The sequence below is a fragment of the Leucoraja erinacea genome, chromosome 15 (genome assembly GCF_028641065.1).
Source record: "Leucoraja erinacea ecotype New England chromosome 15, Leri_hhj_1, whole genome shotgun sequence".
NCBI lineage: Eukaryota > Metazoa > Chordata > Chondrichthyes > Rajiformes > Rajidae > Leucoraja > Leucoraja erinaceus.
Genome location: NC_073391.1, coordinates 20,720,487 through 20,737,729, shown reverse-complemented (window position 1 = coordinate 20,737,729; position 17,243 = coordinate 20,720,487). Strand labels below are relative to the sequence as shown.

Below are 17,243 nucleotides of genomic sequence, written 5' to 3'. Positions count from 1 at the left end.
AACTATCTCGACTACGCATAACTACATGGCAACCCCACTACAACTGAACCTATGACTGCAAGATTATCGATTTTCTCCATGACCTCCAATTTTTGGTTGCAGAAAAAATTTCAAAATGTTGAAAAATTTGGGTGACCATACTGAGGCCGTGACTAGTTCCTAGAATGCGGGAACTCCTCGCGACAATGAAGGCGACTCACCAGTGACCATCAGCGACCATGTGGCGAGCGCAGAGTCTCCTGCACTTGCCTAAAAAGTCGCCTAAGTGGGACAGGCCCATAAGATACAAAGGGACAGAGATCAAGGTGATATCATAGTATGTTGGTGTTATCTTGATCCAATGCCAATTACTTGATTATTTTTTTAAAACTATATCGTTGAGATCTCTGGAAGAACCTAAAACTAGTCTTATCAGGTTGAATTCACTGACAGGAATGATCAGAGTAGCAGAGAAGCAGAATAAGGACGGGAAAAAAACAACTTGTACCCAGGTGTAATTTCTGGAGCTGATTTGTTTTAACCTGAGCCTAACACTTAAATCAAAGTTGTGACATGACAGTCAGGAAGTTCTGCTAATTAGTGACAAAGAAGTACTTGTCCTGCCATAGGCACTCGGGAATTAACACATCCACCTCCTGCATTGGTTATAAATATATGTGATCTGTGGTACTAACATTGTTTGAGGAACTGACCACACTGGCTTCTTCACTCAGTGGTTGGGAGATGATGCTAAAACAATCTAAATTTCATCATAAAGATCCTGGTTTGTATCATTGCAGTAGACAGCATGTACAGGTTGTGTCAGCTGCTCTTTGCTATGTCTTTTTATTTTCCTGCATGCTTTGTCCCGTTCACTGCACTGAGTCTTCGAAATTCTACTTAGGACTTCAGCTTCCCAGAAACATCTCCTTCCCCTTCAGCGCCTTGAGAATAGGGTCTGCCATCCAGCTCGCCATTGACAAAATAAATTTAGACCCCAACATCCTACCTAATCATACGTTGGACTTTGTGTATGCCGACAGTGATTGCAATCCTAAAGTATCCATTCGCGAGTTCATAGACCAGGTTCAAAGGTACAATATTTCTGCTCTTTTTGGACCAGCTTGCCCGGATGTGTCAGAGGTAAGAGATTATTTATACCGGATTTCGTGTTTAGTCATTAATATATTATTGTCTGCTAAATAGTGTCTCCTGAAAAATGAACGTAACTAAAATTATTATGTCAGGGAGAAATCTTCTGAAACAAAATCTAATCTTTGTGGAGGAAAATGGAGCGACCTGCAATTTTTAATGTTTGGATCAAATTGTAAGTGGGTCTCATAAAAAGGTTCTATTTTGGGAGAACTGGTTGGTACCAATTTTACAATTTACCTTTGGTTGCTTTTGTTACGTTAATGCTGAAATTAAAACATCATATTTTGCATTGTGAATGGTACACCTTTCTGAAATAGTGTCTATTACTTAGCATAGCTAATTATTTGATACCATGAAGGATGGAAAAGGGGGGCAGTTTAAAGAGAAGAGCTCCTGATACAAACGACCCACCCACGAATGAGAGGAGACCGAGTAAGCAAAGAAAATAAATCATTTCCAAAGATAATAAAATAAAGATGGAATATGAAGTAAAATTAGTCACCATAAAAGATAAAGTAATTAGAGAAGCAAAAAATTCATTCATTCATTCATCATAGTTGAAAACATTCGCGACGCATTGGTGCTGGTTTCCGATGGGAACGATGAAGGATGTACCACACACATCTGTCCTCCAGTTCCTGCAGACTTCCGCTGCTGGAAGTACAGGATTTTGGTGTGTGTGCTTTATCATCGTTCCTTACAATGCTATGTACGACAGAGATCGCAACTTCTACTGAAGTGTGGATGGCCGTTGGCTCGCTAGGAGCTCATCCGCCCTTTGACGGGTCTTGTTTTTGGTCCTGCTGGGGGTCCACAGCCCCCTCTTCACCTGGCAAACCAGGTAGGGAGACGGTTTAGTCGCCGACTATCCAACCATGGAGCAGGTAGCACGGGATTACATGGTACCCGTGACGGGCGGAACTCCCCCCCCGCCTGACCTGAAGAAGCAAAAAAAGAAAGGTGAAATTAAAAAAAAACTGATGTGGGCAAGGAGCACTTAAGGTGAATGTCATGGAGAAAGAATAAATTAATAACCAGGAAATAAATAGATGAAGTAGTCACACAGAATAAACAAGAGAGTTCTCAGTGGTAGGAAAAAAAAAACGCCATCTCCGTTGCACTTCTTATTTTGATAAATCCATGGTCCATGTTTTGCTGTTTAGATTACAGGTCTCCTTGCCTCTCAGTGGAATATCCCCATCTTTGGATTTGCTGGTCAGGCCCTTGCCTTTGATGATTTCTACGTGTACGATACCTATGTCAACCTGCTGTCTTCACTCCAGAATATGGGGAATGTCCTCACTAAAACCTTGCGTTTCTTTGGCTGGAAGAACGTTGCCTTGTTTGGAGGGTCTTCCGAGGAGTCCAGCTGGGACATGACTGACCAGCTCTGGCAAATCATTGCCGAAGAGCTGGAAGAAAACTTCACCATTATAGCTGAAATCAGATATGACACAGGCAACATGGCCCTCCACCAGGTGAAACTCAAGGAAGCTGCAGTTTCAGCGAGAAGTAAGTGTTACTGATGGCAAAAACAAGCAAATTGTTTTCCTGCATTTCTGCCTGCTTTACAGTTATCATTCTATCAAAGCTAACCCCTCCCATGTACATTTAAGGCACAATTGCCTTCTAAGATTTTTTTCTTAACTATCTTCAAAATGAAAATAGTACTAAAGGGACCACTGTGGGGACCTAATTTGCGAGTTTAGAAGAGTTTGCGCTTGACTCAAACTCACAGCATGGTCGGCACGTGGTTCATGGAGGTCGTAGGAGGTCGCTGTAACTCTCCTTCATGATCGAGGGAAGTTCCCGCATACTTGTGACCTCAATTTGGTCGAGGAAAATGTTTCAGCATGCTGAAAGATTTCCCGCGAATAACAAATTGGTCGGTATGATTCTTTTGAACTTGTAGTGCAGTGGAGTGGGGTCGCTATGTAGTTGTAGGCAGTCGAGGTAGCCATAGGCAATCTCCTTCACTGACCGGGCATTTTAATTGGCTCATTGGAGTTTTCAGAACCAAGGAAAACCGACCAGTAATGTTAAATGCCCGCTAAACTTTATTAAAAGTTCCCTGGCTTCTAAAAGTGTCTCCCCCCCCCTTCTCCCCCCCCCTCTCCCCCTTCTCTTCCCCTCTTCCCTTCCTCCCTCTCCCCCCCTCTCTTCCCCCTCTCCCTCTCTCTTCCCCCTCTCTTCCCCCTCTCCCCCTCTCTTCCCCCTCTCCCCCCCCTCTTCCCCCTCTCTTCCCCCCCCCCTCTTCCCCCTCTCCCCCCCCTCCCCCCCCCTCTCCCCCTCCCCCCCTCTCTCCCCCCCCCCCTCCCCCCCCTCCCCCTCTCCCCCCCTCTCCCCCCCCCTCCCCCCCTCCCCCCCCCCCCTCCCCCCCCCCTCTTCTCCCCCCCCTCTCTCCCCCCCCTCTCCTCCCCCTCTCTTCCCCCTCTCTCTCTTCCCCCTCTCTTCCCCCCTCTCTTCCCCCTCTCTTCCCCCCTCCTCCCCCTCTCTTCCCCCTCTCTTTCCCTCTCTCCCCCTCTCTCCCCCTCTCCCGCGCTCTCTAAAGGACTTACCGTAAACTGTGCCAGCCGTCATTTATCTTCCTGTTCATCGTGGGTGTGAATTTCAGACAGCACTCCCCTACTTTCCCTGGCCCCCCCCGCCTTTGTGACGTGTGTGTGTGTGTGTGTGTGTGTGTGTGTGTGTGTGTGTGTGTGTGTGTGTGTGTGTGTGTGTGTGTGTGTGTGTGTGTGTGTGTGTGTGTGCGCGCGTGCGCGTGCGTGCTCGCTGACGGTTGATCAGGCTCGCGGTTTCATCGCTGACGGCCGATCCAGCTCAAGGTTTTGCAGGCGAGTGCCCTCGAGCTTGAAGGTCAAAGACAATTGCTGAAAAGTCACGTTAGTGGGACAGGCCCTTAAATTCCAAGGCATTAAAGGACAATATCAATTGAAATAATAAAGGACCTAAAGCTTTGGATAAACTCAGCAGGTCAGGCAGCATCTCTGGAGAACATGATTGGATGAACCTAACTGTTAAAGATATCATAGAAGAATAATTGATGGAGTCCACCAGGGATTATTTATTTGATTGCTATGTTACAGAACAGGCAGGAATAGGCTACTTTGATTTGGTCATGAGTAATGTGGAAGTTAATAAGAGACATTGTAGTTAAAGATCCCGTAGCAGTGGCGATCAGAGTATGATAGTCAGAGTTGCAGTTTGAAGCTGATGTATAAACTCAGAGCCCAAGGTGTTGGAGGAAATGCTTTAGCATTAATTGTAAACTGGCTGTCACATGGAAAGCAGAGAGTTGGAATATATGTCTTCAAGCTGGAGAGATGTAACTAATGGAGCATCCCAAAGATTGTTTTGTTTATCTCTCAATTGGTTACTATTATCATTAATGATGTGGAGGAAAGGAACAAAATGGAAGGTTTTGTGGTTTGCCAATTATACAAAAATAGGTGGATGGGCATGTTTTTTTATGGGGACATTGTGATTCTGCAATGGGATTATTTTCTTTTAGTTTTAGTTTTAGAGATGCAGCACAGAAACAGGCCATTCGGCCCACCGAGTCCGTTGCGATCAGTAATCCCCGTACACTAACAATGCCTTGCACACACTAGGGACAATTTACAAGTTTACCAAGCCAATTAGCCTACAAACCTGTACATCTTTGGAGTGTAGGAGAACACAGCGAGAACGCACAAACTCCGTACAGATCACGGTGGCGCAGCGGTAGAGTTACTGTCTTACAGCGAATGCAGTGCCGGAGACCCGGGTTCGATCCCTACTATGGGTGCTGTCTGAATGGAGTTTGTACGTCCTCCCCATGACCTGCGTGGTTTTTCTCTGAGATCTTCGGTTTCCTCCCACACTCCAAAGACGTACAGGTTTATAGGTTAATTGGCTTGGTGAATGTAAAAATTGCCCCTCGTGTGTGTAGGATCGTGTTAATGTGCTGGGATCGCTGGTCGGTGCGGACCAGGTGTGCCGAAAAGGCCTGTTTCCACACTGTATCTCTAAACTAAACTAAAAAGACAGCACCCGTAGTCAGGATCGAACCCAGGTCTCTGGCACAGTAAGCATCTCTTCTGCTGCTCCCTATTATGTAGATAGATAAAGTAATTGAGCAAAAATTTGGCAAATGGATTCGAACATTAGGGAAAACACTTTGGTAAAAGGAATCAAAAGTCAGATTATTATCTAAATGGAGAGAGACTGCAAATGAATGAGGTTCAGAGGGATCTAGATGTTCTTGTACATGATTCACAAAAGGTTACTAGCCAGGTCCTAGGTGGAGTTAGGAAAGCATATGCCATATTGCATTTTATTGTGAAGGGGTTGGAGCCTTTGTTACAGTTGTATAGGGTAGTGGTGAGGACAGGCATGGAATAATGTGCATAGTTTTGGTCGGAAAAGATCTAGTTCGAATGGAGGCAGTCTAATAGAGATTGAGCCTAATTTCTTAGCTTTCTTGTCAAGAGAGTCCAAACATTTTGGGTCTGTTTTCCTTGGAGTTTGTAAGAATGGAGTCTATGTTATATGAACTTGGGAGATCTTAAGGGGATTTGACAGGGCAGATGTTGCGATATTTTCATTGAAGGCAGAGCTTATAAATGTCTTCTCTCGGAGGTTTTTCCAATCTCTGCAATTCACTGCCTTGAGGGTGGTGGAGACCAGATCATTCGATGTACTTAATATGTATATAAATAAATAATTGAAGTATGGAGGAATTGCGGGTTATGGAATTGGCACAGGAAAGGAGTTGAGGCCAGCATAGACCAGCCTGCTGGGCCAAGCGCCTCACTCCTGTACCTGCTTTCTTGACAAAGGTGATAATTAAGTACATTGTTCTTGCTGCATGCCGCGGGCTACTATCACTGATATAAATAAGTCAGTCCACTAAAACGCTCCACTCCACAGCTAACTTCAGTCCTGTCTGCTGCAGCACAGAATCCTACATTAACATTCACACAGCTGAACCAGAACAGCTTTGTTTTAAACTCAAAGGTCATCTCCATCAAACCAGCAATTCTTCCAGCTTAATTAATTTGAGAGCAACTGGGTTCACTTTTTACTTTGCAATATCTTTAGAAAATCAATACAAGTACATGGGGAATAATAAACACATGTGGTGATCATTGTTATAGTGACTTACAAAATGAAATAGCAATGGTTTCTAATTATTGCAATATGATTTTGCCTAATCCTCAAATTATACTTTGCGACAGAGATCTATGTATTCTATGGCAATTGTAGCATAATCTCGGTGAATGGTATTTACTCGTGAATATTATTTAAAGGTTTTATAGTGTGGTATTTAAAAGGAATATGATTCTCAGAATATAGGTTTGTGGGATTCAATTAGTTGGTGCAAATTTAAAATTTAATGTCATTTACCTGCCTTTTCCTCATTCCTTTTGATGTTCTCACTTTAATGATTGTACCCTGGTTCTGGATTCTTTCTACCTGCATAAATAGATTTTATTTACCCCGTCGTCTTTTTAATTATTGAAAGTCAAGTAACAGTGATGAGCTTTAATTTTCTGAGAACAGATGGCTGAAGTTGTACATCTTTTCTAGAGTGGCACAGTGAGTCTACTCCGCCATTCAATCATGGCCGATCTATATTTCCCTCTCAATACCAATCTCCTGCCTTCTCCCCATAATCCTTGACACCCTTACCAATCAAGTATCTGTCAGTCTCTGCCTTAAAAATATCAAATGACATGGCCTCCACAACCATTTGTGGCAATGAATTCCATAGATTCACCACCCTCTGACTAAAGAAATTCCTCCTCATCTCCTTTCTAAGGGTACGTCCTTTTATTCTGAGTATGCCCCGTGGTTCAGCCCGTGTTGGTTCTTATCCTATCTTCTGTATACTGTGTTTACATACCTGTTGTATTGCTGCAAGTAAGAATTTAATTGTTCCATTATGGGACACATGACAATAAAACATTCTTGACTTGACCCTTGAGGTAATGAGATAATATGGCAATATTTCCTTTGTTGGTCAGGGCAGGAAGTTATGGTGCAGCTGCATAAAACTTTGGTTAGGCCATGTTTGGACTATTGTGTACAGTTCTCGCTGCATTACAAGAAGGGTGTTGAGGTTGTAATGAGGATGCAAAAGAGGATGTTGATTGGATTAGAGTGTATTAGCTTTGAGGAGATATTCTTGGCGTATCAGAGGCTGAGGGCAGGTCCGATAGAATAGTATAGAATTATGAGAGGCATAGATAGGGTAGATAGTCAGTCTTTTTTGCAGTGTGCATAAGTCAAATACTCGAGAACATAGTTGTAAGTGAGAGGGACAGTTTTAGTGAGTTGGAGATGTGGAAGGCCAATTCATTTTCAGGGGTGGGTAGTGAAACAGATATGATAACTAATTCAGGAGGCATTCAGAATACCACTATTGATCCAGAATACCACTATAGGGCCTGCCCCACTTGGGCATCATTTGAGCGACATAATTTACACGTCACGACGCACAACATGGCGCGTGATGGCATAGGCAGTGACGCGCGGCCGTGCACGGCACCCCAGGATTTTGGGATTCACAAAATCTTCGCGCGCCACCTGCGTGACCCGCAAATGATGCCCAAGTGAGACTGCCCCTTATTGATTTAAAGATGGAGGACCACATCCAGTTAATCCAAGCGCCCATAGGCATGTCAACCAGAAGCTACCAACCTGGTAATTATTTCATTCCGCACAACACTTCATTAGCACTTTCTAACTCATTTTTCTTCAAGACAGCGAGGGATTAGAATACTCTACCAGCCAGCATGAGAGATCTCCAAAATATCAACACATAGGAAGATGCACTGACTCCAAAAGCATCTCCGTCTCGACCAGCATGTCCACCACCATCATAGTGCTGAGTGTTTCTCTACATAGAGCTTTTCAGCGTATTACATCCAGATCCAAGCACATGAACATGCAGGGATATCAATAGATTATTCAATCATTATGGAGAAAGGTCCTAACCCAAAATGTCATTTGTCCATTCCCTTCCACAGATGCTGCCTAACCCATTGAGTTCCTCCAGCATTTTGTTCTTTGGTACTCCATTAAACAATGTAACAGGCAGCCTTTTTGTATTTTTAGCTTGCAGCAACAACAAGAAAACTTGAGAAGATCTTTATATTTGAAAATCATGTGGGGAAAAAATAACTTTGAGTATGAAACGACCTAGCACCTGACGTTTTTTCCCCTATTGACACAATTATTTTTATAACACAATTTTCATGAGCTGTCTTAAGAACATGGGAGGTCACAGGGTCGCAGCGGTAGAGTTGCTGCCTTACAGCGAAAGCAGCGCCAGAGATCCGGGTTCGATCCCGACTACGGGTTTTGTCTGTATGTAGTTTGTACGTACTCCACGTGACCTGCGTGGGTTTTCTCTAAGATCTTCGGTTTCCTCCAACACTCCAAAGACGTACAGGTCTGTAGGTTAATTGGCTTGGTGAGTGTGAAAATTGTCCCCAGTGGCTGTAGGATGGTGTTAATGTGCGGGGATTGCTGGTCGCCGCAGACCCGGTGGGCCGAAGGGCCTGTTTCCATCCCTAAACTAAACCCACATAAAATGGTAAATTTTAAAACTTTAATTCAGATTTTAAAATGTTAAATAATTTTAAATAGTTGATTCTTTTTACTATATATTTTAATATTTTTAACAAGCTTCATGATAACTTTGACAACCAGAAAGGCAAGAGGCTCTGATTTAACCAACTTCCTTTGCCCAATATTTTCCCCCTTGCCATTCATCCGGCACTGTCTGCCCTCCCTCCCCATGTCAGGACTTATAATTCTTCCATGACACAAGGTTAAAGATTTCTAAAACTATTTTGGAATACAAACATAATGATAAAATAACCTAATTGAACAGCAGCGATACAAGGAGCTGCCGTTGCTGGTTTACAAGACAAGACAAAGTGCTAAAGTAACTCGGCATGTCAGTCAGCATCTCAGGCTGACATGGATAAGTGACATTTCTGATCGGGTCCCTGTTTTAGACTGATTATAGTAGTGGGGAGAAAACTGGAAAGAATGGGAGCGAGATAAAGCCTAGCAAGTGATAGGTGGATACTGATGAGTGGAGGGGAGTGGAAAGGGGGTGTTGATTGGCAGATGGGCTAAAGATGAAAATGAGACAAAAGGGTGTTAAATAAGGACAGGAGATGAGTGAAATGTAAAGTCTGAGGGGAGGGGATGGGATATCGGTGGAAGAGGACGGGGAAAACATTGCCTATCCATGTCCACCTGGCCTGCTTGAGTCAGTCCACCACTTTGTGGTTTTTTTCTCACTGTACCATGGTCGGTTAAAGTATTACAATAATGTATCCGACACATGTTTATGTTTTCAATCAATAATACTACTTCACATTTATTTTTCAGTTGTTATCTTAATTTGTGCTCCTGGGGTGGCAAGGTCCATAATGATGGAGGCATATCGTCAAGGCATGACGAATGGGAGATTTGTGTTTTTTATCATTCAGCTGTTTGAACTCAGCAGTTATGTGGTAAGTACATTTTAAGAATGTTTTTTTTTACAGTTGGCAAGCAGTCACTTTTGTCTGACTAGAACCATTGCACACAACCGTAGCCTCGGTGGGCTAAAGGGCCTGTTTCCATGTTTAATCTCTATGCTAAGCTACTTTCCCATCATCTTTTGTGTAGAAAACGTACCAGTTATACCTTCATACCTACATCTTGCAAGGCTGAAGGCAACTCTGTGGTATTGTGCTTTTCCAACCAGAAAGTGTCATGTTCCCTGGTTCTTGTTTGCCAGCCAGTCATCCAATCCCACCAATGTGTTACCTCCTACACCATGAGACTTTATTTTCCAAAATAAGAATCTTATCAACACCTTCCCAAAATCTAGATGTAAAGTATCCACTAACCCCCCTCCTTGATCTCTGCAATCCAATTCCCTGTTTACTGCTGTGCCTTGGATGTTCCTTCTGTTTCTCTATTTCTCTATGGGAAAGGCTGATACAAAATACCTGTTTACTTTATCTGCATCTCTTCATCTTACATTACTAATTTCCAAGATTAACTTTCTACAAGTGCGATACGCGATGCGTTACTCTTTTATCTATGAAAACTCTTACAAACTGTTTGTACAATTGAAGAAACATGATATGTTGCTTGTATTTTTCTGTTGTCCCTTGCCCAAAGCACAGCTTATTTCTGCAAAGAACATCGATAAATTGGTCAAACATGATTTTCCTTTCCGCATGTCGACATTGCATGATTACCTTGAATTTTTCTCAGCACTCTGATATACTGTGACATCCTGCCTGAACGCTAGCATATTTCCTACAATGAATGTTAAACTAATTTGCTAAATTGCAATCTAACAATAAATTGTCAAAATCAAATTTTGGAACATTTAAAGCAATGCTTCAAATAAAACCTCACTACGGCAATGCGGTTAGTCAATGCTTATTTCCACATATGACACCCAGAAACATGTTAAGAACTGTTCAATGCTCTTGCCTTCTCTATAGGATAACTTTTGGAAATCAGATGTGCCGGATGATAAGAATGAGGAGACCTTCACGGCATATGAGCCAGTGTTTCTCATTACTCTGCAGTCATACAGTCAATATGAATATAACACCTTTCTACAAGAAGCCTACCAGCGATCCAAAGGACCTCCCTTTTACAGCAATTTGTCTTCAGTGACAGAGGTTTATATTTAATTTTACTTGCATTGTTACAGCACATTTTCACTCCTTAGTGGAATAAAACTGAATTTAAAACAACACAGAGAATGCTGGACCTACTTAGCAGTTCAGGGAGCATCTGTGAACGGAGAAACTAAATTAATTGGGAAATGATCTTTCTTTTGTTATGCATTTGTGTCTTTACCACTTTCTGTTAATTGGCTCCATCATCCATTTTAATCTCTAATCCCAGACTCTCCTCTTTGTTGTCTTCTTCCCTCTTCCTATGACAACTTTCTTTGCATCTAACTTTTACTGGAAGAAAGGTAATTGACTTAAAACAGTCATTGACTTTAAACTTTGTTTCTCCCATCGCAGATGCTGACCGACCTGCTGTTTCTTTTTGCAGATTTTCAACTGCTGCAATTAAAAAAAAAATTAAAACAACTCCACTGATCTTGTGAAAGTGCATCATCAAAATGATGTAACAAGAGACTGCAGATGATGGTGTACCTTTTGTGTACCTTCAATTTTCCAGCATCTGCAGTTCCTTCTTAAACACATGTAGATGATGGTTATTTGTTTATAACTATGATTATTTTTGTCATGAGTGCCACAAATAAATAACGCATTGGTAATAACTAGGCGAACATATAAAGAGAGAAAAATTGCTTCTGCTTCATGATAGATAAAGTAGAATGCTAGTAATAAACACTCATATTAACTAGACTGTTCAATAGAGATGAGAGAACAGATGAATGTGAAATAATGTATTTTATCACATATGTATATTGTTTTAACACAGATGAGCTCCGATTCAGCTTATCTTTATGATGCAGTAACGCTGTATGCTTGGGGGGTTCAAGAGATGTTAGATGCAGGAATGGATCCACGCAATGGAAGAGATTTTGTTAAGAATTTGAAGGGTTACGGTAAACGGCAATTTTATGGTAAGTAAGAAAATGTGATATCACATGACTTTTTAATTTATTTGCCCACACAGCAATTCCCGTTTGTATTCATTCTCTCAGCAGTAACTTCAAGATACATCATGTAACCTTCCTGGAGTAACTCCATACCTGACTTCCCTCATCTGTTGGTGAATATCCTTCTCTTGCTACTAATGCAGCCATAAACGGCCAGCAAAATAAATTCACATTGGCTCCAAAAGTAATTTTAAAAAATGATGATAAATTATTTTTTATTGGGATATTGAGCAACTTTAATATATTTTATGAGAATTGAAATATCAGTGCCAAGGACAAATTTCATGTTCGATGATGGAACTTACTGACTCTCCTACTCCTGTACATTAAAGGAAAGGAGACACAGTGATGCAGCTGGTAGAGCCACTGCCTCGCAGCAGCAGAGACCCGGGTTTGATCCTGACCTTCAGCTTCCACATTTTGCCTATGACCATGTGGATTTTCTCTGGATGCTCCAGTTTCCTCCCACATCCCAAAGATGCATGGGTTTGCAATTTAATTGACTTCTGTAAATTGGTACCAACTATGTGGAGAGCGGATGAGAAAGTGGGATAGCATAGAACTAGCATGAATGGGTGATCGATGGTGGCATTGACTTGGTGGGCCGAAGGGCCTGCTTCCATGCTGTATCTTTCAATCACAGCATGAAGCCCAGTTTACCACAGGCACTGAATTCAATCTGGGCCAGAGGACTCGGGTTATTTTCCTTTCAAGGTAAGATATTCCAACTCTGAGTAGCCCATGGCCTGGCTGAAATTAAATAAAACATGTTATTATGTTGTCAGCTAAAGTTGTGCTCCAATTAGAAATGTAAGATAAACAAAAAACACATTTCTTGTATTAATGTTCCATTTTTTCCTTCCCACAAATGGGTTGGACCTTTTTCTTTGATATAAGGGTTTACCAGAAAACTGACATTATTCACACAATCTATTTCTTTATTTTCTCTTTCTTAAACTAATCTTTCTTTCCTTTATTTCCCTTCACTTATGTAATTTGGTATAAAATTCACCAAAGCTAGTTGAGCTTCCTTCTGTGTCCCTGTGTTGTTTATTTCTCAATCCATGAATCAAGATGCAGGAAAAACGTTCCCGATGTTGGGGGAGTCCAGAACCAGGGGTCATCATTTAAGAATAAGGGGTAGGCCATTTAGGACAGAGATGAGGAAAAACCTTTTCACCTAGAGAGTTGTGAATCTGTGGAATTCTCTGCCACAGAAGGCAGTGGAGGCCAACTCACTGGATGTATTCAAAAGAGGGAGAGATTTAGCTCTTAGGGCTTCCGGAATCAATGAATATGGGGAAAAAGCAGGAACGGGGTACTGATTTTAGATAATCAGCCTTGATCATATTGAATGGCGGTGCTGGCTTGAAGGTCTGAATGGCCTACTCCTGCATCTATTTTCTATGCATCTATGTTGCTATGTAAGTTGGTTAAAGAGATTCCCAGATTCCTGGTCTTCCCAGACGGCTGACTTCCCCAGGCGCCCAGTTTCCCAGGTACCTGTTTCCTTGATACTGTTTCCCAGATGTCCATTGTCCCTGATGTCCAGTCCCTTGTTATCCAGATGCCAAATTTAATGTCCCAGTGGATTAATTTCCCAGATGCCAGATTCTCTGTCACCCATTTCCCCAGAAACCCAGCTGCACAATCTGTATTGCCCAGATGAGTAGCTTCCTGAAACCCTGGTAGATTCCCTCGCTGCATTGGGGCAGCATAGTGGTGCAGCTGGTAGAGCCACTGCCTCACAGTGCCAGAGGCCCGGGCTCGATCCTGACCACAGGTGCTGTCTGTCTGCCATTTGTACATTCGCTCTGTGACCCCCATGGGATTTGCTCTGTGACCCCCGGGTGCTCCGATTACCTCCCACATCCCAAAGATGTGCGGGTTTTGTAGGCCTCTGTAAATTGCCCTGATTGTGTGGGGAGTGCATGCAAAATTGGGATAACATAGAACTAGCATTAATGGGTGATCAATGGTCAACATGGAGATGATGGGCTGAAGGGCCTGTTTCCGTGCTGCATCTCTAAATTACAGCAAACATCCACCATTGGTGATTCCTGTTTTGTCATTGTAAGTGAATGCACAACGACCAATGAACAATGAATCACTGAGCATTCGTCATCCTAGTAACAAAGACGATAGCATTTATTGTAACAATAAATACTAAGGATATCAACATTGCACTGGGAGATTAGTTAATTTTACGTAAAGGACTAGAAGCCCATCAATGCGATGAGTACCAATTCAACTCTTTCTTTATGTGTATAGGTCTGACTGGCTTGGTGAATATTGATTTTTCTGGAAGAAGATCCTTGAATTATTCTGTGTATGACATGCAAAAATATGTAAATGGCACAAAGTTTGTTCCTATTCTAGAATATGACAGTTACAGCAAGTCGCTCAGGTAGGTTCTGCTCTGCAGCTAATGAATGGTTTGTTGAATATTGTGTGAACATATATTATTCCCTCATGTCTAGAGCCAGATTATGTCTATCCAAGGCTTATAAAAAATGTTCATCAAATTTGCATCTGGTCACCATAATATTGCTCTTTGAAAGACACGATATGTTTCAATAAATTAATCTGAATGTTTGATAAACAATTTTTGTGCAAGCAAAACAGAAAGTATTAGAGGTACTCAGCGGGTCAGGCAGCATCAGTTGATGGAATGGACAGGTCATGTTTTAATTCAGGACCCTTCTTCAGACCCTCCACTTTCTGGAAAGTATGATCTTTAAAAGGCAGTGATTTTCAGTCAGAATGTATATATTTTTCTTGCATGCTGTGATCTTAATGGGTGATATCTTCCTCTCAGATGTGTTGCCTTTTAAACACTTAACTGGGTGAAGGTTGGGTTCCCTGAGTGCAGAAATGTAGCTACCTGCTCCGAATATGCGCTGGTTTCACTCTCTTGGGCGGGCGGCGATCCGAGCAAGGCCACGGGCGGGCGCAGGCGGGCGAGGCAAAGGGGGGGGTCCAGAAAATTCCCGTGTGGTTCCCCCCTCCTTGCGAAGAATCAGTGGTTTATGAAGTTAAAACCATTGGGGAGGTGGAGTGGGTGGCGACCCGCTCCCCTTGAGGGAGTATTGTGATGTCACTCGGAGCTGCCTGAAGAATCTGTGAGTTTTTTGAAAGGCCGATTTGGCTTTTTAAAAACTTTAATGATGAATAACGTGAAATATAACATGAAATGTGAAGGGAACCTGTTTAAATGCGTCGACCGGGTTAATGTGAGTAACAATCTGTAAACATTTTAGTAGACATGTGTTCAGTGTTATTCACAGCTCAGACTGAGAGACGTGACCCTCTTGCTCCCCCCATCTTGCAGAGACTGACTGAGGCACTCAACACTTTTGGGTTTTATAGTCCCTCCGGAAGGGGCGTGGCCTTCAGGAGAGAGAATCCCAACATTTTTTAAACACTAATAACTCTTTTATTTTTCATAGATTGGAAAAATCCTCTTGTCCTGTGCAACGGAGGGGGACTGAGTAAGATGGCCAAAAATCACAGCCGTACGTGGCAGCGTATTTTCTAAAATCAATATACAGAACAGGAAGTGGTCAAGATCAGACTTTTAGTAATATAGATATATATGTATATATATGACTATCTCAATGTTTAAGAAACATTTGGAGAGGTACATAGATAGGACAAGTCCAGATATGGACCAAGCTCAGGCAGGTGGGACTAGTGTAGCTGGGACATGTTGGCTGGTGTGGGCAAGTTGGTCCGACAGGCCTATTTCCACTCTTTATCATTATATGACTCTATATATATATATGTATATATATATATACACACTCACTGTCTCACAGCTCCAGTGATAAGGAGTTTATTCCTGACATCCAATGGAGTTTGTGCAGAGTTTGTCTATGCCTTCTCTGACAGTAGTTTCATTTTTCAGTCCCACTGAAGATTTTCCAAACATTGCGTGGCCTGATGGAACTCCGATTAAAGACCTCCCTGAGTGTGGGTTTTACAATGAAGATTGTCATGTTGGACTAGGTAAGCATTTACCCAAATCAAGCTCCTGTAATGACAGAATGCAGGGTGCGGTGTTGTGATATTGTGTGATATTGTGACATGCCATCCCTTGGATGGAAACCCCTCCTTTGGAAAGTTGCCCATGAGGGAGGCTATATTATCCCTGTCACGATACTGACGTCAATAGGATTTAAATTTAAACCAACATTGGCCACACAAATCTGTACTCGCTGGAGTTTAGAAGGATGAGGGGAGATCTCATTGCAACCTACCAGACAATGAAAGGCCTAGATAGAGTGGACATGGAAAGAATGCTTCCAGTGATGGGAGATTCTAAAACCAGAGGGCACAGCATCAGATTAAAAGGATATATGAATGGAGAATTATTTAGCCAGAGGGTGGTGAATCTGTGGAATTCATTGGCACAGAGGCTGTGGAGGCCAAGACATTGGGTATTTTTAAAATGGAGATTGATAGGTTCTTGATTAGTAAGTGTGTCAAAGATTACATGGAGAAGACAGGAGAATGGAGTTGAGAGGGAAAAAATTGATCAGCCATGATTGAAAGGTGGAGTAGACTCAATGGGCTGAATGGCCTAATTCTGCTCCTATTTCTTATGGTCTAAATCCTTAGCAACACCCATCAATTTGGTCTTGCCTTGTACACACTTGTTCTTCTGTTTTACAGATAGCTATGTTGTGATTTTAATCGTTGTGATTGTGATCATGGCTATTACTGCGGCCCTTGTCATTGGTTTCCTGATGTCACACAAGCACAAATCCCTAAACCGATATAACGATACATGGTGGAAAATAAATTATGAAGACATTGTTTTTATAAAAGATACCAAGGTACAGGTCTGTTGTGAACAGAACCATCTTACTCTTTGTGTTATAGAGTAAACCAAAACACAATTTTACACAAATTTAGTTATTTGTTTTCATACTAATGCACAGAAACACGATGAAAACCTATCAACAGGAGACGGTGGAGGTAACGGATCTAAAAGTAATGTTTCAAGTCATCGGAATTATGGTGTTAAAGATAAAATGGATAACAGAACTATTTATACCTCAGTCGCCATTTACCAGGTGAGTTTACTTCATGAATTCTTACACAGTTTTTTTTTTTAAATAGTCATTCTTGTTCAAGGTCAGATCATTTGCAGAGAGTATTACAGAATTTGATTGAAATGGTATTTGAAATATATTTAAAACACAACCTTGAAATGTATGGCAATTCAACCCAGTGGGATTTTAACCTCACACTGTGAGATTTCACATACACCGAGAGATTTTACATCAGAAGTTTTTAATGCAATATTCAAACGTTTCTACCACCGCACCACGGCACTGTGGTCTCCACAGTGCTCTCATTGATGAAAGGTCTGGGACACAGGCTTGCAGTAGCAGCAGGAGGAACATCAATCAGACATTTTCATCAGCGGAGGCCAGGCTTGCATTTAAAAAAA

The 17,243-nt window shown here is 42.0% G+C and overlaps 1 protein-coding gene across 1 annotated transcript in view; it reads left to right on the top strand.

Moving 5' to 3' along the window:
• Nucleotides 1–837: 837 nt before the first annotated feature.
• gucy2g (guanylate cyclase 2g) overlaps nt 838–17,243 on the top strand; it is a 46,016-nt gene continuing 29,610 nt past the window's right edge. The window contains 11 exon segments of the mRNA XM_055647459.1: nt 838–1,122; nt 2,298–2,646; nt 7,758–7,821; nt 9,326–9,650; nt 10,641–10,823; nt 11,605–11,749; nt 11,929–11,969; nt 13,984–14,192; nt 15,693–15,793; nt 16,370–16,623; nt 16,729–16,891. Of these exon segments, the coding sequence (XP_055503434.1) occupies nt 838–1,122; nt 2,298–2,646; nt 7,758–7,821; nt 9,326–9,650; nt 10,641–10,823; nt 11,605–11,749; nt 11,929–11,969; nt 13,984–14,192; nt 15,693–15,793; nt 16,370–16,623; nt 16,729–16,891 (2,119 nt within the window).